The 26,499-nt window shown below is 37.3% G+C and overlaps 1 protein-coding gene across 1 annotated transcript in view; it reads left to right on the top strand.

Moving 5' to 3' along the window:
• The window catches only part of Dcc (DCC netrin 1 receptor), a 658,913-nt gene that overhangs the window by 349,350 nt on the left and 283,064 nt on the right, over positions 1-26,499 (top strand). The window contains exon 9 of the mRNA XM_042055177.1: positions 11,214-11,368. Within this exon, the coding sequence (XP_041911111.1) occupies positions 11,214-11,368 (155 nt within the window). The remainder of the gene's footprint in view (positions 1-11,213; positions 11,369-26,499) is intronic.

Here is a 26,499-nt window from a genome sequence, read left to right as displayed (position 1 = left end):
AATTTATCAGTTGTGTGATTTTTTGTGTGTTTAATTTTTATAAATGATAGACAAACAACAAACCCCTTAGAATAGATAAAAGGATTTATTTCTCAAGACTGCTAAGAGAAATATGTGAAGGATTTCTTACAGATCAGTCACTGTCCACAAGTAGAGTGAAGGGCTGAAAACAGCAACCTCAGAGACAAATTGAAAGAGAGGATTAAACTAATTCTCAGTAGATAAAGGGAGGGAGGTAAACAAGAAAAGGAAGAAAGGAAAAAAGAAAAGCAGGAAGTAAGGAATGGAGAGAATGAGGAGCTACAAAGCTGAGTTTGCGGCTATTACAATTTGAGTTGATCATTTATTTCACAATTGTTTGCAAGTCCCTGCCTTTAACACCATTTGACCGTGTCCTCTTCTGTCAACATTTCCTACCTTGAATCCTGTTCTCTGCATCTTCTCACTACTCCCTCCTGTAGTGGCGTCCTAAGCCTTGCCTTGTAGTATCTCTATTACTTGATTCACTCTCCAAAGTCATATCTCCCCACCTTCTAGTTAACAGCTTTCTTGCATCAGAGATTTGATTTCATAGGGAACTACAATCTGTTGGTCCTGGTGAAAGTTCTCTGCCCTACAACATTCTTTCCCTTTGTTTATTAGGTAATTAAAATTTCATGGACTACTACTGAGAGCACATGCTAATGTATACCAGTGTATAGCTTTCTATGTTCCTACTTCAAATTACTTGAAACTAAGATGAGCAAATACAACATTGCACTGAAACTGCCATTCACTCAGCTGAATATAGCAGGCAGAAAGGTTCAGCTATGCTCACTTCAGTCACTTTAAATTCATAATTTCACACTACCAGCCGTTAGATCATATTTATATCAGCCTCTGTCACACATCTTCTTAATGATATTTCGTGATTCTCCTCCATTCTCACCATTTCAACATGTTCAACCCCCCCTTACTCACAATCAACAATTTCCTTGCTAATCAGAAGTGAATGTTTACAAACATTTATGTTTCCCTTAAATAGCTGGCTATATCTTTAAGCCAGCTACAATGGACAATTTAAGTGTACAATGTGTCTTTCCTTAAATTTCCATAAAAATTGGCCTGTACATTTTTGCTTAGTGAAAAAAAATACTCCAAACAACCAGAGTTTTGTGCTGGTCATGTACTACTGGGCATGGGGCCTGCCCTTAAAGGTTTTGTATACCTAGCGAGACTCCGTTGGAGAAAATTAACTTTCTCTTAACAAGTGATTGCCAGTTGGAGATAGCTTCTTGGATGGGTATGGGAGTTCCTATCTTCTTCCCTCTCTGGACTGGGACCTCATCTGACTTGGACCTATGCAATCCCTGTGTGTGCTACCACAGTCTCTGAGTTGAGAGAGAGAGAGACAGAGAGACAGAGACAGAGAGAGAAAGACAAAGAGAGAAGGAGGGAGGGAAGGAAAGAGAGACAGAGAAAGAGACAGAGACTGAATTAGTATAGGAGCATTTGCTTTTTTTCTCACTATATTTTTGTTGCATCCTTGTAGTTTGTCCAACTGTTGACTGAAAATGAATTCTACTTTTCACAGAAATTTTCTAATCAGATCTTATAAAATAAATCAGTAGAAAAACACAGTCATATTCTTGATAGTTTCTCCTAGCCAATAAAATGAATTGTGGGGGATGAAAGCACTGACTGCTTCTCAATGAAAACTTTCTTAATTTAGAAAAAGAAATTGACACAGAAATTTGATTTTAACATTCCCATTCATTGTGTAGGTTTTAGCGTCTCACTAGAGGAAATACATGCCATATGTCTCTGAAGGTTTGGCGGTGCTGTTTGTTTGTGTCTGCAGGTTTATTTGGCTCCTGAACACAGTGGTGTTTTAAAAGGTAGAGGATTTAACATTTGTGGCTGATGAGCAACAACTCTGCCAGACGGATTACTCTAGCTAATGCTGTCATTAGACTGGCTAATAGCATCAGGAACACAAGTGCCATGTTTACCTTTTTTTTTATTCTTCTCCTTTTATAACTTCTCTTCTTGTGTTGTGCTTTCATTTTACAATTTGGAGGATATCATACATTGCAAAGTTGAAAACCAGATTTCAGAGGGGAGAAATTGCTTCCCTGATACACACTAGTACTAGAGGTGACCTTTGAGATTATCTTACATCTATCTTCTATGTAAGCATTCAGAGACTGGTGCTCAAGGAACGGAGTGATTCCTGGGTCCAAGGCCACAGAGTTGGCACCAACAATGTTAGACAGCGCTTACAGAGTAATTACTACACAAGATGATAGGCCAACCATCTTGTGTGCTTATGATCTTTAGTAGTGTCCACAAAACATATTATAGAGATAAGGTTAGAAGTCCATTTTTCAGTTATGTATCTAGTAAGAGGACCAGATTTTAATGCAAGACTTAATCAAAATCAGGTTTCTTCACTCCGTTTCGTCTGTAGTGAATATAAGAAGAAAGAACATTTGCTTTCTTGATATTTACAGTTTCATGATATATTTATTCTCTATTTTTCTCTTTACTAAATTTTCAAACTCAGTGGATGATTTGATATGTATATGCACTTGTCATGACTTAAAGACACTGGCATATTTTCTATATATATAAAGATCATTATAACTTTAATTTTCTAGAGATTACTTGTGAACTTTGACACAGTGCAGTGAAAGTATAAAGGTCATGCAGAACATGAAAAGGTCATGGAACATTAAAAATTTGAATTCTGTCCCAGCACCCTATAAACTATGTTGCCTTGGGTCAATGAGTAGTTATTAGACTAGAATTAACAGTAGAATCTCTCTCTCTCTCTCTCTCTCTCTCTCTCTCTCTCTCTCTCTCTCTCTCTCTCTCTCTCTTCCTCTTTCCCCTTTGTTTGTGTGTTTATATGGATTTATTATAGACTGAATAATCTTAGAACGGTTGTTTGTCCACTGAGGAGCACAGAAAGTGGTGGCTGATCAATCCCAGACTGATACCAAAGTTTAAAAGCTCGCTGAAGAGTCAAGTATGAGGAGTCTACCTTGAAAGGGTGAAGAAGCTAGAGTCCGATGACAGCAACAGTAGACACACTCATAGACGAGGAGGGTAGCTGTACATGCCTGCAACACTTGCTGCTTTTATAGCACCTCAGACTTTACCTATTGACAGTCCTACCATAGTACTTCATTTTATTTTCCTTCATGTTGTTCCTGGAAAAATGTCCATAGACATACCCAGATCTCTGTCTTATTAATTTTCTACTTGTCCCCTAATCCAATGACATTGACAGTCAAGATTAATCATAGAAAATTGTCATGTGGTTTCCAGGTGGGTGGTGACAACCATATTTGATATGTAAATTTGTGACAAATAGTAAATGATGCTTATAAAAAGTACCCGAAACATTAGCTCTTTCTCCATGGCAATAAAAACACACTGTTCTTGTTAACTAGCTGTGGACAGAAATCACTGTGGGGTTCAAAAATTAAAATAAATGCAATACAGGGATATTTTCTGACTCTTACTTACAGGGGGATTTATTGCTTTCATAAGCATTATCCCATTTGATCCCCAGATAATGTAGTTATGATAATTTCTATTTTACAGAGGAGCATTTTCGAAAAGACTGAGAAATTGGGCCTAAGGAATTTTGCCAGTAGTAAATAGTAGAACCCGGATGTAAATGCAAGGTGATCCCTTCACCTCATGCACAAAATAAGAGCTAGTTCCTTTGAAAAGCTACATGTGAGCTACAGTAAGCGTTCAGATGAGAGAATTAAAACATTCTGTGAGCATCATTTAATTTAATCCTCACAGTAGCCTTGTGAGGTAGTTAGATAAGGGCTGGTATCGTCATTGTGCAAATGAAGCATGGAAGACTCCCGGACACCCCTGGAGTGTTCAAGGTCACATGCTATTTTGCAACAGAACAAAGCCTGGACCAAGTCTCCCATCGTGCAGCAGGGATGTTTCATATGGTTCTGTGCTGCCTCAGAAACCTGTGCTCACTGCCATGGATTAGAGACAAGGTTTTCGTGATTGACATGGAGGATTCATTTTAGAATTCACTCTGCATTACATTTTCCAACATGGTGTTTACATATTCTTCCCCGGCTCTTCAGAGCTGAAGACTCTGCAACTGATGAAGCCTGTTATCCATGAAGGGAGTGTGTTGTGATGGAAAGAGGACAAGCCTCAAAATCCAAAGCTCTACAGTGACCGAGGCAGAAAGCTTGGCGATGCCAGCCCTCCTCACAGAGCCTCTGCTTCACTTTAAACTCGAAAGCAGCTAACTTTTTTTTTTTTTTAACGGAACAATGTTTCTATGACATTGATTGAGAGACTGATGATTTCATTCATCCAATAGATATAAAGTATACTGGAAACTAGTCTATAGCTTATAGTCTATAAAGACTATATGTAAATGAAGCATTCTTCATTTAATGTGGCTCACCCAGCACTGTATGGAAGTCGTAGAGAAACCACAGGTCCTCTGGAAGTCTTGGGAAGATTGTCCTACTAAAAATGGCTTTGACTTGGGCTAGATTATGACCAACAGGGATGGCTCTGACTGGAAGGCAGAACTTAGACCAGCGGTCAGCTACAAGGAAGACAACAGGCTTGCAGCAAGCCTTTGCAGAAGTCAAAGGAAGTAGTGATCCTGGCTGAAGGGAGGGTTTCAGTGGAGAAGGCATCAGAGATGAATTGGATCTTGGAAGCAATTGATGGGACTAGGCAATAGATTACATATGAGTACAGAAGAAAGGAAGCCCAGGGGAAGAACTAGAGAGAGGGGAAATGGGGAGAGAATACAGAGGGAGGAAAGGAGAGGGAGAATCACTGTATGTTGGAGTATTGTTTTTATTTTATTCTCATCTCTCTAGAAAGAATGCCTTTTTATGTATTCCTGACTGATCTAGAACTCACACTGAGCACACCGAAACCCAGGCTTCAGATTTTGTATCCTTCCCTGTATCCCACTTCCAGTTTGCCTGGTGGGCAATGACCAGTTCCTTGGGATAAATCAAAATTAAGAAGCTTTGTGTAGTTCTGTGAGAGTAGAAGGCCAGAAATGTCCAAGTTTGCAAATAGTAGAGTTAAATTCAGTTTTTTATTGATTTTTATTGGGCTCTACATTTTTCTCTGCTCCCCTCCCTGTCTCTCTCTCCCCCCTTCAATCCTCCCCCAAGGTCCCCATACTCAGAAGATCTGGTCTTCTTGCACCAGTTAGATACACTAAAAGAACAAATATATAAAAAAGTGGATAACAAGGCGCTGCTAAAAATATTTTTATTAAAATACACAGTTTCTTCACTACAAAGGAATTAATGTAATTCTTCTTCCTGTAAGCAACTAATTAGGTACTTGGCACCTCATGACAGCCTTTGTGCAGAATTCTTAAAACTAAATGCTAACACCAGCACACTTAGTTAAGGCAGAATATATTTATGTAGTAGAAATTGTTTGTTACAAATAAACTTCTAAAAGCAGAATGCTTTAATATGCAAACTCTATTATCAAAGCATAAAAACACAAGTTCCAAGTTCTGATTCCAGCTCACATAATGCCAAAAAGAATAAAGAAAGAAAACAATAACAACAACCAGCTGCAAATAATAATAATAAATGATTGCTTTTTCTGTTCCTAAAAGAGAACATTGGAATGCAAAGTCTTCTCCAATCGCCTCCCACTCTCTGGTTTTTCTATAGTACAGCCATTCACAGGAAGCTGAAGTAATGTGTGAATAAGACCTTTCCAGTTCAGGATGGAATGTGGAATTAAGTACAGGTTTCTAGGAATTTCTAAAATAATTTATGGAGATTTTATGTACATTATCTATCACTTGGACATTTTTTCAAAATAAACTATGTACTCACTGAAAAATTATAGACATTAAGAACCTCACTATTCTCTACACTCAGAAAGTATACATTCTCATATCATGCCATACATTGCTTGTATTGCATATACAGACCAAGAGTAATGATAATGTAAACAGACACTGCTTAATTCTGCTAAAACTAAGAGAGAAGACGGTGAACCACAGATCAGACCTTGCATTTCAGTTGGATCCTAATTGAATTTCACTGAGAACTAGATCTTGCCAACTACAAAAGGAAATCCGAGTTGAAATATGGTGATGATGGGCTCAACAAGTGCACAGAACATGAGAAGCAAGGCAAAGGAGAGACAGTAGAAAGTGTCTGGATTCATGGAACACGTACGTAGGCTTTCCACAGAGGACTGTGAAAACGTGGACCACCTTGCGGGTGTCTAGATTGCTGCAAGGAGGTGAGTTGATATCAACTACAGGATGAGGCAGGATGCCAGGCTGTGGGTACGAATTAAGAGAAGACATGGGTCAAAAACAAGAGTGTCAGTGAGAAGTAGCAATAGCTATTATGAATGCCAATAGCGAAGGCAAAACACTAGGAAAATCTAACCTTATATTGCAAGTACCCACTATACCAGGAACTGCTTCCAGACATAAGGACTTGTCATCAAAGTAACCTAAGCAGAGTTCAGGCTCCGAGCAAATTTCCTGAGCTTGTTCCTTGTACTACAATGTTTGCTAAAACCGTGGCAGTGTTTAGGAGTTAATATATGTTATTGAAGCAAAATCTCTTCCTAAGTTTTCTCATTTCTCAACCACAACAGCACTCTCAAACTCCCAAACAGTCCCAACTCTTACTTTCCCCAAGGGGGAAGAATTCACACCTCACCTGTGCTGAGTTAGCGTTTCTTTGCCCAGGTGAGTGAGCAAGAGCAAAGCACACCTTCCGGAGAGGAGAGGGGGACAAAGCTGTATGGTAATGACAAGATCTGCCTGTTGCATCTGGTCTTCCAAGACTTAGCATAGCATCTGTTCTGGAACAAGTCTAGGGCTGTCCCTTCCCTGAAACAGGCTTCCTTAGAATCCATCCTCATCCGGAGATCACTCTTTTGCAATTAAACTCATTAGATGCACTAATTTGTGGAAAGGTGTAACTACACATAAAGCTGAGATGTTTACTGGGGTGAGGTGGGATAGCCACAGTGTCTCTTAGGTTCTCCTATGGAAGGGGCTCCATGGGACCCAATTTCAGCCTATCAAAGCCAGCTTTGATGATTCCTTTCTCCCAGAGCCCCATTCTTCAGTTCACTGGTTAGCTCATCTGTCTCTTGTCCATGCATCAAGCTTTCTTAATTACCTTCTCCAGTGTTCCCAGTCTTGTCATTTTACCTTAGCAACCACTTCCTCACCAGCTGGCCGTGGTAGTACACACCTGAAATCTTAAGTACGAAGATGTCAAGACAGGAAGAGTGCAGTGCCAGTGCTGGTCCGGGCAACATAGTTAGACACAGTCTCAAAATTAAATACAAAAATAAAGAAGGCTTCCCCCCCCCCAAAAAAAAGTCCGTTTTAAAATTACGTGTTATAGTGGTATTTTTGTAAAGCAGCAGGGTTTTTGTCCGATCGTCGAAGTGGTTGATTTTGAAACGCAGCTTACCAGGAAATCTTATGAAGGTAAAGCCTAAGGCAGCTTTGCCTGGGTAAGAAAAGAGTGTTCTCACTGACGATTTCCTTGCACCCCTTGGTAATAGGAGAGCATGCTATCTATTGCTGCTTCTGAGAAAAAAAAAAAGAATCAGGCTTCATTCCTCATTCTCAGGTGTTTCTAAGACTCAATCTATGACGGATGGATTCTAGAAGAGATAGGCTATTTTTCCCCTCAACTTCAGCCAAATGGACTCCACAGGCAGCCTCTGAGTTGAGACAGGAGGGAAGTGAGGAGGGCTTGTTGTCTGAAAGTGTATCTCCTGCCCCAGCCTCACCTGAACCGTGTGCATTTGGGAGTTCCGTGTTTCCAGTTCTCAGGAGAGCATTCACTCGGGGTCAGTGGAACCTAGGTTCCTTCAGAAGGCACAGTGAGGAAGAGACCACCACCACACAGTGATGGGGCAAGGACATCACATCTAGCATTGTCGTCTTCAGGACTCCTGTGTATATTTGCTTCTCCGCAGAGGAGCACTGGCTAGATTGAGAAGATGGCAAACTAGTTCCTTCCACTGCAATACAGACAGGCTGAGACCCGCTCCTTAAAATGGTCTCTTAGTCAGGACCGCAGAACACAGACAGCCGTTCCAAACTTAGTCTCCACTTACTGTTGGACAGTAATTTCCCATAGTTTATTCATAGCCATACACGCCAGGAAAATGTTAACAAAACCCCCCTGACAATCAGTTTCCAATTTGTAGCTTAAAACAATTATGAGGAAGGACTTGGCAGGAAATGTCATTTTGCTACAATGCCTTTGCATCCTTTTAGCAATATAATGTCACTCCACTATGACCACAAGGAATCAGAAAGTCAGCTTGGCAGCAAAAGCCCCGACACAAGGATGAAACCCAGATGTCACGGGAGAGCAGGGCTGTAGCACTGGGCTCTTCTTTCCTCTCAGTGTCCGTCAGCAAGATCCCATCTTCTTAGGGATCTCGCCATGTTCACTACCAGAACATCTTCATGACGAGAAGAAGCTTTAGTTATGACCATTATGACCATCAGCTAAGTATCCATTTAAATTTCAGAATAATATTAATCATACAGACCATACACACAATCCTTTGGTTCTTCTTAGAGCACAAACAGAATGTCTCTACACTTTATCCCTCGCTGCCCCACATGCTAACTACTCAGCTCTAAAGTTCCAAGTGCGTGGTAGCAATCTCTTTTCCTGGATGGAACAGAATGTGGCTATTTTGCAATAGTAGTAAAATAAGGACAAAAACAATCACTAATAAGAGATTCCATGTTGCTTACAATGCTCTTTCCTCGGTAGCTTAACAAATTCAGTCATTTAATTCTTTCTGGCTGTTGGTGTAGAGTGTCCATTTCACCACCCAGGGCAACTGGGAAACTGGTAAATGAGAAAACCAAAAGTTACCTTCCTACATTTAGTCCAGCACTGATATACATTGTCTGTATGACATTTCATTGTGGTTTTACTTTGACATAGTAAGCACATTTTTGAAAAGAGACACATAAAATGAAATGTTAAGTGCAGGCCCATCAGCAAGGCAGATCCTGGAGTATTGCCACAAGTTGAAGACACCCTGGCAGACATACTGAGTTGCAGAAAAGCCTGTCCTACAAAGTAAGATACCACCTTAAAACAAACTAAAGCTGAAAAAACAAAATCTAAGTTTTTAAATTAAATCACTGCCAAAACAAACTATTGCAAGTCTGCACTGAAAATAAAAATGGCAATCCATGCAGAGTTGTACAGGCAATTCCACAGGAGAGCATCCAACAAGATGTCTCAGAACTACTTCCCTCCTAAGCATGGAATATGCCTACCTACATTTTATCTATGCTTTGCCATGTGGCTCCTGGGTTGGTACTTCACTTTTTACATGTCTTGCTTCCTTGGCATCTCCAGACCCTGCCCTTCTTTCTCTGAGCATTCTTCTATTCTGACTTTCCTATCTAACCTTACTCTGCTCAGCTATTTGCCAATAAGTTTCTTTATTAACTAATAGGATTAATCCATATTCATAGAATACAGGATTATTCCACAGCATATGCTATTTATCTTTCTATATGTCATTGAACACAATCTCCAGTTCCAACCACTTTCCTAATGACCATATCTAATTTCCTTTGTGACTGAATAATTTCAATTGTGTGTATATACCCTATGATTAACCATCCATCCATGATGGACAACTAGGATGGTCATATCTTAGGCATATTGCAGAGTAAAACAATAAACAAGGGAGTGCAGATGTCTTTTTATTTTGATTATATCCTTGGAAATAGAAGAGTTAAATTATATGTTAAAATCTGTGAATATTTTTTAATGACTACATGTGTCTTAGCTCTACTCTTATTCATTCCTTATTATGTTGGTCTTTTAGATAATTGTCATTGTGACTTGCACCAATGACGCTATAATTTTGATTTGCATTTCTCTGGTGTCCAGGGAAGTTGGAAAATTTTTCAAAAAAATTTCATCACTAGTACTTCCTTTCAGAAATGTCTACTTGTTTCAATTTGCCCAGTTCATAATTAGGCATTTAATTAATCCTATAGAAGAAGGGACAGTAGAAAAGAGAGAAAGTTTTAGGTCTAAGGTTGAGCTGACTGGTCTCTACTGGATCCTATTATGAATGCAGATAACTTAGGAATAACTACTCATGTCCTTAGAAGATTTGCCATAAGAAAACAGCTGAAAAATTAAGTGTGCAATTAGACAAAAATAGATGTCAGTTTAATTGTCTCAAAAATAAGACAATATTCAACCAATGACAAAATTAACATCTACATAAAATCCCTGAGAGAAGTTATAAAAACATTGTCTAGCAATAAAATGTATGATGCAGTCCAATAGTTTCAGACTTTCTTCTTAAATCTGTATAATCAATTAAGTACTAAGTGTCAGTGAGCACATGCAGTTCTAGAATCATCCTTTAAAAATATTTTACTAGTTCTCCTTGCTGAATGTCATTGTCACTACTCACAGAGTTTGTCCTCATTTATCGTGGGCTATGAATCCCATCCTGGTCTATAGATTCATTCTTTTCCAACAGGATAAAGGTCTCTATTAGTGAACAAATTGACACATGTAGATGTAGTCTGAGGAACAAGGCAAGGGGACGTAAGTATTATTTCTTTTTGCAATGAGAAAATGAATGAAAATGAAAAGACATGTCATTTCTTCCTATAACTGAACATAAAGTAACAATAGGAGCCAGATTTCCATATAAAAACAGAAATGCTTTTCATCTACATTTTGCTTTCCCAAGGAAAGAAAGAAAAGAAAATGCATGAATGGATTTGTAGACAATACTAACAACAACCAATGTGTGGAATAATTTGAACTTTAATTTCTATCTTCAGCTGCATCTTGCCAAAGATATCTTCCTATCTAGATTGCAGACATTTTATTAGCTCCTTTCTTGTCGTGACTTTTGAATAGAAAATTCTAAAATGTCAGGTAACAGGACTTTAGCTTGCAAGTTTTACGAGAGTGATGATGACTTGAGCTCTCAAACCTTGCAGTGTCTTCTTGTGGGCCCTTTCCATCATTTCTTTCCCTAACAAACCTCCGAATACCTGAACTTTTCCTCAGAGTCAACATTAAGCGAGTTAGCAACCTTTTGGTTGCTCATTACCCCTTTATACCAAACAAAGTTTGGGCTAATGCTTTCATTTTAAGATAATATCTCTCTTCAACTTGATTTCCTAGGGAGCGAGCTTTGAACACAACCCAGCCTGGGTCCCTTCAGCTTACTGTGGGGAACTTGAAACCAGCAGCCATGTACACCTTCAGAGTTGTTGCCTACAACGAGTGGGGACCGGGGGAGAGTTCTCAACCCATCAAGGTGGCCACTCAGCCTGAGTGTGAGTATGACATTGGAAGGGCAAATTGAAAAGCATTTATCTTCATCTACAATATCCTTGCATCCTCTCGTAGAACTTTTTGAGCTGCCAATATGGAAGGGAGATTGCTGTAGCCACACACTTAACTTGAGCACATTTGAAAGCAAACTAACATGTTAATGAGACAGCCACCTTACTCAAGACACAATGGGAAAGTTTTAACTGATAATGCCCAAGTCATCCCCATAGCCTACATATTTATCTTTTAAGAAGCAGTCCAATACTACTACCCTGTCTAGTACTATTCTATCTTCATCCTCTTCCATTAATTTTTTCATATATTTGTTATTTTTCTATAAGGAGTCAAATAGTAAAAAAAAACTGATGGCATGGAACTTTTAATCTCAAGAAGTTACTAAAAAATTAAATATGCATTAACTATACTCAAGAAGCTGCCAGTAGATGAACTGGAGCATTGGAAATATAGGCAACTGCTTCTATTGGCTAAACACCACTCTAAACCTATTGGCTAAATTAAATTAGGGGATCACAAAGTAAAGAAGCACAATACTCTAAAAACAATATTTAATGATAAAATTTCTCTACTTTTTAATGCATTACATACATATTTTCAGGATAGTTTGGGGAAAAGAATTACTGATCAGCAGCTTGTCTGCTTATATTTAGTGAAAACATTATAATCTAAAAGTTAAATTCACTGAATAAGTACTTATGATAAGGTACTGAATTCCAGCTCCTTTCCAGTTAATAATACTGTCTATTAGACGTTTGCTTTTAGTTTTTGAAAACCTCTGTTTAACTTAAAAATAATTTGTAAGGCTTTTGTAAGTCATGTGCATACAAATTGGAAAAATTTCAAACTAGTAAAGGTGAAAAACCAGTCTTGAGTTGACTGACTTCCATGGACTTTGACGACAGTGTGATGAAGACCAGACAGCGTCGATTTTGCCATCTGAATTCTGGTAGATAATTGACTATTGGAAAGATCCCCAGTTCTTCTTCCTGTTACCCATGATTATTACAGAGAGCATTTTGCATCATCATCCATCAAAGGAAAAATGAATAAGCCCTAATATTCACATAAATATTTGCTTTATGAAAACAAAATTGCAGATAGAAACTTCAAAAGCACAGTGCTCTCAGTTTCGTGAGGGGATCAGTCAGCTAGGTAACTCTTAGGAGAATGGGTGAAATGAAAATTTGGGGCCCTTTATTGAAAATTGCAAAGTAATTAAGGTCAACTGCTGTCTTCACGTCCTTAAAGAGTCCCTTTAAACAAGAGGCCACGCAATCTCTCTGGTCATGTACTCATAGCGCTTGAATCATTCCCAGAATTTGTTCCTAAGAATGTTGTGTTGTTTGTGGGATTTAAATAACTAGACAAAGGCCCATGAAAATGCCTCAGCAGCAGAGGATGCTCACCATTAAGCCTGATAACTCAAGTTCCACCCCAGGACTCACATTATGGTAAAAGAGAACTTCTTATAAGTACATGCCCGACCTCCATCCACACCTGTACTGTGATGTATGCATGCCCCTTTACATAGATACATACATGTATAGATGCACAAATAAACAAACATAATAGAAATTTAAAGTAGCTAACTAAAACTAATATGGAGGCACACACTTGTGATCTTGGAAGGTCGATGCAGTGGGACCATGTGTTTGAGGATACCTTCCTTTACATAGTAAGATTATGCTTCAAAATAAATAAATAAGCCGTTTATGAATCACACTGTCTGGTAACATGTTTGAGTCATCAGTTTCTTCACTGACTTAACTCTTTGTAGGTTCATGTCTTAGTTAGGCTTCTAGTGCTGTGAAGAGACATCCTACCACAGCAACTCTTATAAAGGGAAACGTTTAATTGGGGGATTTCTACAGTACTAGAGGGCTTTCTATGATCATCTTGGTGGAAAGCAGACAGTCATTGAACTGGAGCACTAACTGAGAGTTTTTGCATCCTTATCCATAAGCAGCAAGCAGAGAGCAAGACTCTGGGCCTGACCTGGGCCTTTGAAACCCCAAAGTCAACCACCAGTGGCACACCTCCTCCAACAAAGCTTCTTATCATGCAACAAGACCACACCTTCTAATCTTTCCCAAACAATTCTGCTAAGTGGCCACCAAGCATTCAAACATATGAGCCTATGGGGACCATTTTCATTCAAACCACCACAGTTAACATATAGATAATTGATTGCTTTTATGAATGTTCAGTATTTTTAATTAATAAAATTGAGTAAAACATGAATCAAGCATATTATATAATATATTATGTATAATAATATATATTAGCTATAGCTTAAATATCTACTATATCTATATATCTAATTATGTAAGAAAATAACCTATCATTGAGTTGGCAGTTCATAACTATGATCCCAGCACCTAGGACAAAGCCGAGGCAGGGAGGTGGTCATGAGTTCAACTACAGACTGCATAATAGTTTAAAATTGTTTTTCAAACTGCACAAAGTAAGTAAAGAAAAATAAAACAAATTCACTTTACCAAACCTAATTTTGATGAAAGATGTTCTACCATATTTGATGCAAATATTAAAAGTAACAGTTAATAATTATTTCTGTCACTTTTGGAACTTAACAGTATAATATATACATGCTCATAAGTACATAATATATTAACATCCTAATTTTTCCAGTACATATATATGCAACATACTTTATAAGTGTAAAAATACCTCAACATGATAAACAGAAAGTTCTTGTAAATTACTATAATATTGTAATATAAACATGACTGATTCTGTTTAAAATATACTTTTATTGGATATCTAAATTTTTCATATCTATTTGTCATATCAATCCTAATATTTTCTAGAATTATTTTCATATACTATTCAAGGCTAACTGGTCATAATCATTTCGCATTTCTGATAAAACTGCTTAAGCCAGCCTGGCTTTCTCAACATAACCACTGTAACATAAGGACCAGCTTGTTGGAGTTTATGTTCTGCCCAATTCCCACAGCCAGTAAGCCCCCAAAGAAAACACACAGAGTCTACATTAGGTTATAAACTGATTGGCCCATTACCCCAGGCTTCTTATTAACTCTTATAACTTATATTAACCCATTATTCTTATCTATGTTAGCCACATGGCTCAGTACCTTTTTCAGCGGGGCAGGTCACACCCTGCTTCTTCCATGATCTGGGCAGGACTGCCGAAAGAGCTTCCTTCTTCCCAGAATACTCCTGTTCTCACTGCTGCACATCTACTTCCTGTCTGGTCTTCCCACCTATACTTCCTGCCCGGCTACTGGCCAATCAGTGTTTATTTAAAATATAATCAACAGAATATAGAATTGCCCCGCACCAGACCACTTTTTTTCTCTTCTCAATAAAATTCTTTTGAAGCTTCCTACTTTAATAGTTGGTTTTTGTTTGATTTTGGTTTTTGTTCTTGTTGTTGTTTGCTTATTTGTTTTCTCTTGTACTTTGTCTAAACACCAATGGCTTGAAATCGTTTTTGACTATGACTGCTAACAGCAACACTTACTTGTGACACATGGTCTGCCATTTTAAAGTGATTATTACTTGAAATTAACATACATAATTCTGTGTGTCCACATTGTAGACTATGCAAAGAGTGGCATAAAATGTACAGTTATATTTTGTGAATAGCTACTGTGTATTTATAGTATCCCAGACTATTTGAAGCCTGAAGAAGAAACAATGCAGGCAACTTATTAACAAACCTTACAAATCTAGGAACTATCTCAAAGTAAACAGCACATTATGTAAAAGTAAAACCTTCCCCCCAAAAATACTTACAGGACATTTTTAGGAAGAACACAAGCAGAGCTGTGTGTCTGTTCTTGAACATGTTTACAGAGATGACTATAGGTTATTTCCTTTTTTAATGTTTAATTATTTTATACATACCACTTCAGATAAATGTTGCATTACAAGAGTACTTATATCAAGTCTTCTGTATCATTTATTCCTGCCCATTTGGAAAGAAACAGAATAGCATTTGAGAACTGACTTAGACAAGGGTTCAAGTGGCTCTGCAAAAAGCAAGGAACAAACAAATTAAACCTTGACTTCTATAAACACCTATTTTAGTTAACAGCCAGCACGCACTATGATGAAGCAATTAAATAACAAAGTGTCCAAACAGATAATGCTAATTGGTGATATGGTAACAAGTAAAGGATTTTTTTTCTCAGAACAATGAAAATGGAGATTTCTTGCATATCTTCTCTAAGGGCAATAAGGACCTTAAGATTCTCTTCATTTTTGGGGCTTTATTCACAGCATTTCATTTTAAATGCCCTCCGTTCTTTCTTAGTGTGAACTAAAGACCACTTTTGCTGCAGTTGTGAACTGCACTATGACTTCAGTCTGTTTCCCAAGAGCTGTCATTGGTTCATTTCGCTTCCTGGGTAGATCAGTAGATAGGAACGATTCAGCCTATATCAGCAGAACGTGCATATGGAAAATCCTTTAGATAGCAGACATGAAACTACACCCTTCAGCTCATTTATACGTTACCCTGCAGCTCATTTGCTACATTTATTATTGACATTACGATAAGTAAATTGCATTATTATAGCTAATAGATGCTGCAGTAAATGACATTCTAGCAATATAAAAACATCACTAACATTATTTAATAACACACCAAATGGTGAGGAAGATGGCGTACCCAAGAGATTCAGTCTTCTCCTATCTCCACTGTTTATAAGCCTGCTCTCTGTATTTTTAGAGGAAGTACAGAGATGTGTTTCATTATGTGGCTAGAATTGAGAGAGACAAGAGAAGTTTTGTCAATATTTTCCTTTAGCGGAACCATTTTATCTTTTGAAAGCAGGATCTCATCTGGGTTTGCATTTAGTTGCTGCCTCTATGGCTGATTTTTTTCCCAAATGTGATGTAGTAATTGTATACTGACACTGCACAGCTTTTATACAAATTTAACGTCCAGATTTTCATTTTATTTGAGAAATCAGCTCCATTAGAAAGATTGTATTGTCAAGGAATAAGCCTGATGCAAATATGTCTGAAATATAAATCACCAGCAACTGTTTCTACAAGTGTATGCATTCTGCAGTAATCATTTAGAGAGATCAACAGTCCAAGATAGAATTTATGAAGTGATAGCCTAGAATCGAAAAACCTGCTTTGTGTGAAGGCATGTATCATCTGATTATATCTTCCTTTTGCTAAACCTTTGCCCTTCCTACCTAGCTTTTGTAGTGTGTAATTTCTCCACAGTATTATCAGGCAGGATTTAAGTCCCTGCCTGACTAAGACTTGTCTAATCTTTTCATACCACATGTGGCAGATTTTTGAATTATTATGTGTGTGTGTGGGGTCCCTTAAAATGCTCTTACGGCAATTTAATCATAAAGCATGTTAAAATAGACCACATACAGGCTCGAGGGCTCAAGTTACAGTACAAATCCTGTTTCCTGAACCACGACACAATTATTTATCAAACTCTTTTGTACTTAAGAATTGTGAGTAGTGTTAAGTCTGCTATATTCTGTACATGAAGAGATGGTGAAAGTTACATCTCATATTGAGCAACTTAAAAATGCATAACATAGGTGTAGAACTGTAGTTACATTCTTATCCTTTGTGTATTATTTTTTAATTATGGCAGTGTTCTACTTGTATGGTACAGAAAATATGTCAGTGAATATAATTGCATGCATCCTAGAGGCTATTCCTTAATTGTGGAATTATCATTATCATTTTTTAAGTCTATAAAATTAAGTATTATTTATTTTACCTTTTCACAGGCTGAGAAGGTAAAGGTAATGATAGGAGAGCTTCTAAGTCTTCTCTGACATCTCTTAGTCACACATTAGTCAGAAATCCGCTGTACCAGGCTTTTTTTTTTTTTGTGGGGGAGGACCCAACCACCTTGCAAATTTGCAAATCATGACATGGAAACTTATAATTAATTATGAATGCTCAGCCTTAACTCTTTTTCTAATTTCTTTTTCTTTATCTACCTTTTGCCTCAGGTTTTTTAACCTTCCTTCTTTTCTTCCTTCCTTCCTGTATGCATGCATGCATGTATGTATGTTTGTATATATGTATGTCTTACAAAAGTTTCCTGCTGTTTCCACGCCTGGGTGGTAGCTGCCTGGCTTCTGGTGCTAGGCGTATTTCTCCCGTTCTCCCTTATTTTCTTCATTTCTCTTCTCTCATTCGAGATTTTTCCTCCTCTTTATTGTCTCTTCATTCCAGTCCTGCCTATTCCTCCCCTGCATAGCTATTGGCTATTCAGCTCTTTATCAGACCAACGGGGTGCCTCAGGCAGGCAAGGTGAAACAGTAACACATCTTTACATAATTAAACACACATCCTTACATTGTTAAACAAATGCAGCATAAACAAATGCAACACACCTTTATACAATTAAAGTAATATTTTGCAGCATAAACAAATGTAACACATCTTGATATAGTTAAATATTCCACAAAAGTCTTTTAATCCTGTCAAGATGAGAATCAAATAAAAAAGGATAATAACTCTCCTGTACTGTAAAACAAGTGGTCATTCACCTGTAATCACCTCAGTAGGTAAGGCTAACATGACAGTTATGGTTTAGGAGTAATGTGACTACTATTCAATGATCCTTTATTATACTTTATTCTCCCCCACACCCATTAATGAGTCATTGAAATTTCAGAATATTTTACAGGCTTATTCTCTAATATTGCGTATTGTAATCTTTGTAACACTAAATAAATTTATGTCTTATGATCAAAAAATATATTACTTAATTGGAGTACTACATTTTTACTTTATAAATATTCAATTAACTAAGAGATACCAATAGAATAAGATTTGTACTCTGTGTGTGCTGGATATGAAAAATATGTTATATTTCTTCATGATTTGTGAATTAGTAAATCAATTTTATTGTTTTTGTGTCCATATAATGTCTTTGATCACCTGATCTGGTTTCCAACAATCATGTTTCATTTGCAAAGATATTAGAGTGAATATTTGAAATAAGTATGATGGCGAAGTTGGTGTCTAGTCAGTTGATAGTGGATCAGACACAAGTCTCAACAACAAGAGCAAGATATGGACAGGAAGGCTAATTGTTCTTCTTTGGAATTCAACAGACATTGATAACATATTAAAAGGTCTCTCAATGCCAAACATATTTTTAATAGGTGAGCCCTTATGGTTGAACATTCTTAGTAACATGAGAAATAAGAATCCCATTAGGATTTAATTGTCAATAATATTAGTGCAATAATTAACATATTTGTAAATTAAATTTCTGCATATCATATGTGGGGATGGGATTTATAATTTTCAACAAGAAGTTAGCTTTCCAGGAAAATCACAAAATCAATGTATAAATTATTAATAGTTTTATGCACAGAACCCTTTAGGTTTTAGTATTAATTGTTCTGCAATATTTAAAACAAAGACTAAACATGTTAGCACATACCTGTATTTGCAGCACTCAGAAGAATGATGCAAGAGGATTACAGGAGAGGGGAAATCTGAAATGCATAGTGATTCTCTCCTTTTTGAGTTATATGCAGATGGTGTATACAATCCTCTGTATTAATGATGCGTAGATGTGTAGGTGGTGGCAAGATTATCTCCTATCATATGGGAGTTCTTTTAATCCTGTTTATTGTTGCTTTAGCTGAATTTTGTCAGGGAAAGAAAGGGAGAAAAAAAGGAATAACAGAAAGTAGAAAAAAAGAAGAGGGGGGCTGGAACTGAGATAAATCATTGTAGAGGCATTGCAAATGCATTTCAATAAATACAGACTGCCTGATGATCTGAGAGTCAAACAGTCCCATTGGTCAGCCTTACAGACCAGATTATGGTAACACACAATTAATCCCAGTAGCCACCCTAGTTGCTATACAAATCAAGTGGTGCATGCCTTTAATCCCAGTGGTGCAAACATGTGATCCCAGGCCTACAGAAAAATATAAAATTGACAAGACAGCTCTCAGACACAGTCTCCTTTTGAGATTCTATGAGGTAGGATCGCTATTTCAAACTGAGGCCTAGGTAAGAGCCAGTGGCTGGCTGTTTTGCTTTTAGGATCTTCAGGTTGAACCCCAATTTCTCTATCTGAGATTTTATTAATTATGCTTCAAATCATGACTTAACAGATATAGGAGGCAATCAAAATTAAATAGAACTTGCTTTTAAATTGCTTCTCTATGACTGGTTTTAAATTTGGGTTCTATTATGATGTCTATTGAAGTGATGGATTGTAAATATTTCTCTCCTAAGTCAATAATGTGATGAATAATTGTTTTTTAAGTTTAAAACTCTTGCATTTTATTACTGTATCTATGATGGAGGGCGATGTCAAGCAGAGACAGACATAGGCACAAGTGATTTCCAGTCCATGGAAACTTTTTCCCTTTTAGCACAATCTTCCTTGCTAGGGATCAAAAAAAGTATAATCAGTTAGGCTGGGGACACCGATTGTGATCACAGAACATTTTACAGCCAGGGGAATTGCCCTGGTTTGAAATTGAAAGATTTTAAGATTTAAAGGTGATGACAATTACTCCTGATAGTCATGAGTGTTAAAACGAAAGGTATAATGTTGCCATTAGTTCCCAGAAAGTATATATATATATATATATATATATATAATTTTTTTGATTTCACAATTTGAAGTTGGGCTGTATAACTCTGAGCCCACTGTCAATGCAGAAACCATGCAGGGTCACCATATTTAAATCTGTAATCTGTAATCTGTGCCAAAGGAGTCGTGATTGGAAAAAGTGAAAAATGTTTATAAATGAGTCACAAGTCAAGACTTAAATTCTGGCTTGATCCTGTAACTGAGGCAGGTTAGATTTCGTAAGTCAGCTCCTTCAAAAGTAAACTGAAGATATTATTAATCTTGCAGCTATATGTTAAGGAGTATAAGAAAGCTTTGAATGGGAATGCCTCAGTACACCTTCACGTGACAGCTGTGATGACTGAAATATTTGTTCTGCTTCCATAGAATCATCAGCTCTCGGTGTTGTTACTGTTGTAATTTTCTATTATCCCATCAACTGATTCTATTTTTCATATGATCATGTTAATATGAAATCTTTTCCTACTTCTTTGAGCTGCTTTATTTCTTCTTTAGATCTTCAGTACATAGTTTGAAACATGAAGTTCTGCTTCTGACAAACTCATCAGGGCTATATCTTTCAGCCTGCATAAGTCCTTTTTTTCACTCTATAAGTTAGTTGGAACCTTAGCCTATCATCTATTCATGCACACATACATTCATACGTACATGATTACCTACATACAGCAAGTAATCACTTTGAATGTCTAATGAGCTCCACTCTATGTCTTGGCTCCAGTAATTTGGCAGTTCTTTAACAACAAAGTACTTATCCTTGTAAAGTCTGAATTAAAGTGATGGAGAGGGACAACAAAGGCAATTTTAAAATTGCATAAGGAATGGCAAGACTGCTTTAAGACACACAGAATTAGAAAGATATAGATAATCTGAGAAACTAAAATATCTCTGGATACAGGATGATTTGAAAAATGCCTTGGTGAATCTAGAGTGGTGCTGGCAAAACTCTAGTTGGGATAGTATCTTGGACATAGCAAATAATACTTGCCAGTATCCTGGGGAGAAAAAAATTAAAACTCTGTGGGCTGTGCCAGGTGAAGAGAGGGCATGGCCGAGGGGGTTGGGAGGTGGTAGGTTCTACTTGGAGATCTTCGGAATCTCGTTTTAACTCCCATGGGAAAATCATCCAGACAGGGGCTATGGCTTGATACAAAACGGGATCTTGGAGATAATTTAGTTTATGGCAGCAGTGGAAGTGGATTGTTCACAGGACTGAAGATTCCTTTGTGGGACAGGAAGAAGACATGTGGCTGGATGTTTGATGGGATAAAAGATAGAAATAGGGCTTACTTGCAGATCTTGATCTTCAAAACATAGATGCAATGTTAGAATTTAAAAACTGAGGGGAAACGACAGTTTGGAAGGTGTCTAGAGAAGAGGTATATGAGTTTCAAATTTGGATACTTTTTTTTTTTTTTTTTTTTTTGGTTTTTCGAGACAGGGTTTCTCTGTGGCTTTGGAGCCTGTCCTGGAACTAGCTCTTGTAGACCAGGCTGGTCTCGAACTCACAGAGATCAAATTTAGATACTTTTAACTTGGTAGGTGAAATGTGTGCAGATATATGTGTTCATTCAGACTGTGAACTCAAAGAAATTACTTATTACTTCGACTATGAGAAGACGTAAAATGCCACATATAGCCTGGCTAATGGTCAGTGAAATGTAACGTTTAGCTTTTATATTGGTTCAAAGGTAGGCAATATTTGGAAAACATGAAGACCATTTTATATCATGGCTTACTGAAACATCTATACACACCCATATCCCTCATGGATGTGCTGCAGTTGCTTGCAAATTGTTGAGAACATGTGTTCAAACGCTTGCCAGCAGTACAAAACCCTAGTTTTCACAAACCTTGCAGTCAGTTCCGTAAAGTGTAATTTGATGTGACTGATATCAGAAAAAAAAAAAAAAAAAAACTGACTCAAAAGCAGGTTTCAGATCTGCAGCCCAGTTTTCCAGGTGCCAAGAGTTTACAAGGATTCCATCCAAAAGTGTCAGCTCAATGCCAAGCTAAGTGTTCGCTGAGAGCCAACCGGCTTGCTGATGTGTACTTTGCCTGTGTTCATTAAACTGAAGGAAGAATCCTAATGGGATGCCAATCATAATGATCCATAGGTTCGAACTGAGTGTTGTAACAGTGCATTAGAATCACATATGCAGGAGTCTGGTTTACGACCAAGTGAGGGCTACAGAATTAAAGAAACATTTGACTGCTGACTTCCAAGAACTCTATCCTTTGAGCCCTTTCCAAATGTTAGACCAGGCTGGGAGAAGAGGAACTGTGAATTCAGGACACCCAGATGCCTAAAAGTTTACCCAATAAATTAAATTTATCCTGCTAAATCTATAAGGGATTTTGAAATTGTAGCTTGTAAGCATTGACCTTCACAAAGGACAAACTTAGAATCTGTAGAGCTTAAAGTCGGACACAGATGCATCAATAAGCTGGTGGACTCTTCAGTGTTGTGTTTAGATTCTAAACTCACAGTCTTCTGTGCTAAGTAGCAGACTAGGCATAAATACCCTTCTTCTTCCTGTAACTAGAACAAGATTATAAACAAAAGGCCTGGATTCCAGGCTGGGTTCCAGGCTGGACTCTCAGTTGACTTTCCCGTTCTGATCCTTGTTTGCTTATTTGAGATCCTCCTTCCTCTGCCTCCCAAGTGCTGGAAATAAAAGCATGTCACCATCACCCAACATTTGGTTTATTCTTATGGGATCATACTAACTCACCTATCTAAGAAAACATTACTTACAGTGTGGTTTAAAATAATAGAAAAATGGTTTCTCACTATCCTGATCCTGTCAGTATGGAACCCAAGTGTCAGTAGGGACACACTCCATCTCTAGTTTCTGGGGGAATAGTCTTCACTAACTTTTTCTTGGCTGCAGGTGCATTCTGACAAGGAACAATATTTCTTGGCTACTGTCTCCAGGCTGTTAAGGAGCATCCTATCACATTTTTCCTGATTCTGAGTCTCTGTGTATTTTCCTTCTTTTAACAATGAAAGTACTCATGCTGGATTTCGGGCTCAAATTAGTTACACTAATCGTATCTGCAAAGATCCTTTTCCAAAGATGGGTGCAATCTACAGTTGCAAGATCACATAGATTTGAGGAGAACTAACAAAATTTGTTAGAAAGATCGAATGTAATTTAATATTCATAGCACAAAGCTGTGTTTATGAAAGTAAGTTCAAATGTAACAATTTTAAAGAAAAGGAAAAGTGAAATAGTTATCAGCTCACCACTGACAAAAGTTGGTACAGAAATCATATCTGTAACTATAACATGTTTTTAAGCCTGAAACATTATTGAAATATTATTGGGTTATAACAGCCTGGGTGAGACATGCTAACTTATATTAGAGGAGGATATTGAACAGATATTGTTTCATCTTAACCATAAGGTTTTCCTTTAACTAAATTTATAAGCATTCTGCCATGAAATAAAATCAGTATTATATTTTTCCAGGGGTTCAATCAATCTGTATTTTAAAAATAACCTTAGGCTTACCATAAATGTTTGTTTTTTAATTCTAGTAGTTTGATGTAGGCCAGCACATAATATTTAACTACAGTGTAATGCTTTTGACAGATCACTCAATGTTTTGGTATTTAAATTTAAAAGCTTAATTAACCATTAACTTGGAATAGGTATTGCTCTATGACTTTATTTTTCTTATAGTAAATTTTCCCTTTCTCTTTGAACTGATTTAACTGCTTTCCCCATTCCCATCACAAAGTTTTGGTTCTCTAGAGTTGCCTGTATCTGCATTGCCCATTCAGAATGATGGCCTCTCATCACAGTGGTGGCTGATTAATTGGATGTTGGCTTTCCACAATAAAAGATTGCTGTAATTATAAAACACAGATTTTATGCTAAAATATAACATGAAAGTATAAGATAGACTACTAGTTTTTTTTTATCAAGTTGAAATAGTATGCTATATCTAAGTGAAATATATAGTATTAAAATTAACTTTAATTATGTCACACACACACACACACCTTTCAACAAGCTTGCCAGACTATTTAGGCTACCTATGAGCATTTATGAATCAGATGTTCTTCTTGTTTGTTTGCTTGTTTACGTGGAGACAGCGCACATGTGTATCCATGTGACTATTGAGGCTAAGAAGAAGTTTGGAAGGTTGACAGTCTTACATTAAATTGAGCTTCAAAGTTGTTGAGATCTAAGGTTTGAACCTAACCCTTCTCCCAAAAATAATTTCTGAAATACTTATCTGACATTCAGTTATTGCCAGAACTTTCCTTACTTCAGTCCACATTTATGTAAGACGATTAGTGTCCTTTGAATGCAAATTAAGTCATGTCCTTCCAATTGATGTAATACTTTGATCATAAATGGGGATATAAGCAAAGGCACTGGCTGAGGGCAAGGGAGAGCTGTTTGCATGAGCAGCTGGTGGGTAGCTGGGTGTCACTGGGTTAGGTTTTTCTCTTCTGCACCTGTGATTTACTGCCCAAGTCTGTCCTGCTACTGCTATCTCTGAACAAGCCTGAATCTTCCAAGTGGTTAATAAACTTCTTATCTTTTGAATACTGAAAATAAAATAAACTTAATCCTCAGGGTGGTTCAGTCAACAGACCGAGAGCCTTTGAGATGCTTCCTGGTGATATGGGACAAGCCAGGTTTTCCACCCTGTGATTATCAGTCTTTCTCTGGGACGTGTGTATGTGTAAGGGTATTAAAGGTGCTCCTGCGAGATAAATGTCAGTGGAACCACAGAGTGAATATTAATTATAGGATCTTCAAGGTCAGATGTCTCTTCAGGTTCATTGTAGCCGAAATGTTTATTGTTGCTGCTGCTAGGGATGATTTTTTAAATCTCTCCTCTCCTTTCCAAGCACCAAGTGAGTAAGAGAAAAATATCAATGCACACATCCATTTCTCGGGAAGAGTGTTGTGGGACAATCTCATCTGTCGTTTAGGGTAATTATTTTGAATGCCTTAAAATGAAAGTCTAGGTTTGCAAGACCTAAGTTAGGCAGAAATAGAAAAGAAAATAAATAAGAAAATCATCAGAAATAGCCATTGCTTTTCAGGAACATCAGGTGCCCATTTCTAGGGATTTTCTTATCTTGCCTCGAAGTGAAGTATCAGACTTTATTGACTCCCCATGGGAAGCCATTCCCTTTCAGAGGAGTGGATGGGGTGGGGGAGGTGAGGAAGGGGAGGAGAGGAGTGGGAACTACAGCTTAATAGTATATATATATATATATATATATATATATATATATATATACAGTATATAGCTATATATAGATTATATTGCTATACAGTATATAGCTATATAAAATGAGCATAGATTGTATTTAAAATATCATAATAAAAATTTAAATAAATAAATAAAGACACTTAGGTATCTTGGGTTATTCTATTAATAGATATATAGTGAGAAATTAACAACCTGAGACACAAGAAAATAAAGGAAAAAGAAAGATGGAGAGAAATTCTAGTCTAGGACCATAGTTAGTGGGCAGAAGCCTGCTAAGAATATAGTGACGCACTGGGAATACAGTAAGGGACTAAAGCCCCCAGAGTCACTCATCCACCCTACACAGCTGTGCACACACACTAGCCCAGCCCAGTTCTCTGCGTCTCAGTGCTTCTTGTGTCAGAGACCAGCACCCAAGGCGCAGCTATGTAGGTCAGTCCCATAGACAGCCTTGTTGCAGTCTCCCTAACCTTCCCTGTCCTGTCAACTGAAGGACTTTATGATACTCCTAAATCTTTCTGTCTCTTCATCACCACAAACATTACTCTAGGCAATCTCTTTCTTTTTGGATTCTGGAATAATTAACAACTATGCTTCCAATACCCACATTTATCTCCCCTTAAATTTACTCTGTATTGTAGGCTGAGTACAGGATGCCAAAAATTCTTCATGAGTCTTAAAGGAGAGAAAAGACACAGGCTTTTAAGACCTCATATGTTTACCCTCCAGCAATTTTAACACCCCACCCATTTTGGACTCTTGTTCTTGATTCTTTGTGCTTCCTCTTGCCTCCTTGTATTGTTATTGTTTTAGAAATATTTTCCTGTGTTCCCAACCATTAATCATAGTCCAAGGCATATTATACAAATTGGTTAATATTTAGAAAAAAATTTATTTTTGTTATGAACTATGAATAAATCATTATTAATATTTACAGCAAAGTAGGACCTATATGAACTTAATCATATAAAATAAGGTAATTCAAATTCAAAGTCCTTAAAAGTTTTGGCTTTGTCCATATAGTCTGAGAGACGTTTATAGAATTGGACCTAGGCTCCCCGACTCCTGAGGGTATACATACTTCTACTAGTCTTTGTTATCAAATATTAATTGGATGGGACCTTCTGGCATTTGCGGCATCAGGGTTACCTGGACCTCTGACTTCTGTGAAACTTATGTTAAGAGAACAGATTTCTAATTTTTTTCTCTTAATTTATACTACTTCCAAAACCGACCAGTTTACCCTAGGCAGTTGCTTAGCATTTAAAG

The sequence above is a fragment of the Arvicola amphibius genome, chromosome 5 (genome assembly GCF_903992535.2).
Source record: "Arvicola amphibius chromosome 5, mArvAmp1.2, whole genome shotgun sequence".
In the NCBI taxonomy this organism is placed as follows: domain Eukaryota; kingdom Metazoa; phylum Chordata; class Mammalia; order Rodentia; family Cricetidae; genus Arvicola; species Arvicola amphibius.
Note: the sequence above shows the minus strand (reverse complement) of the source record. Positions and strands in the feature narration are given on the sequence as shown.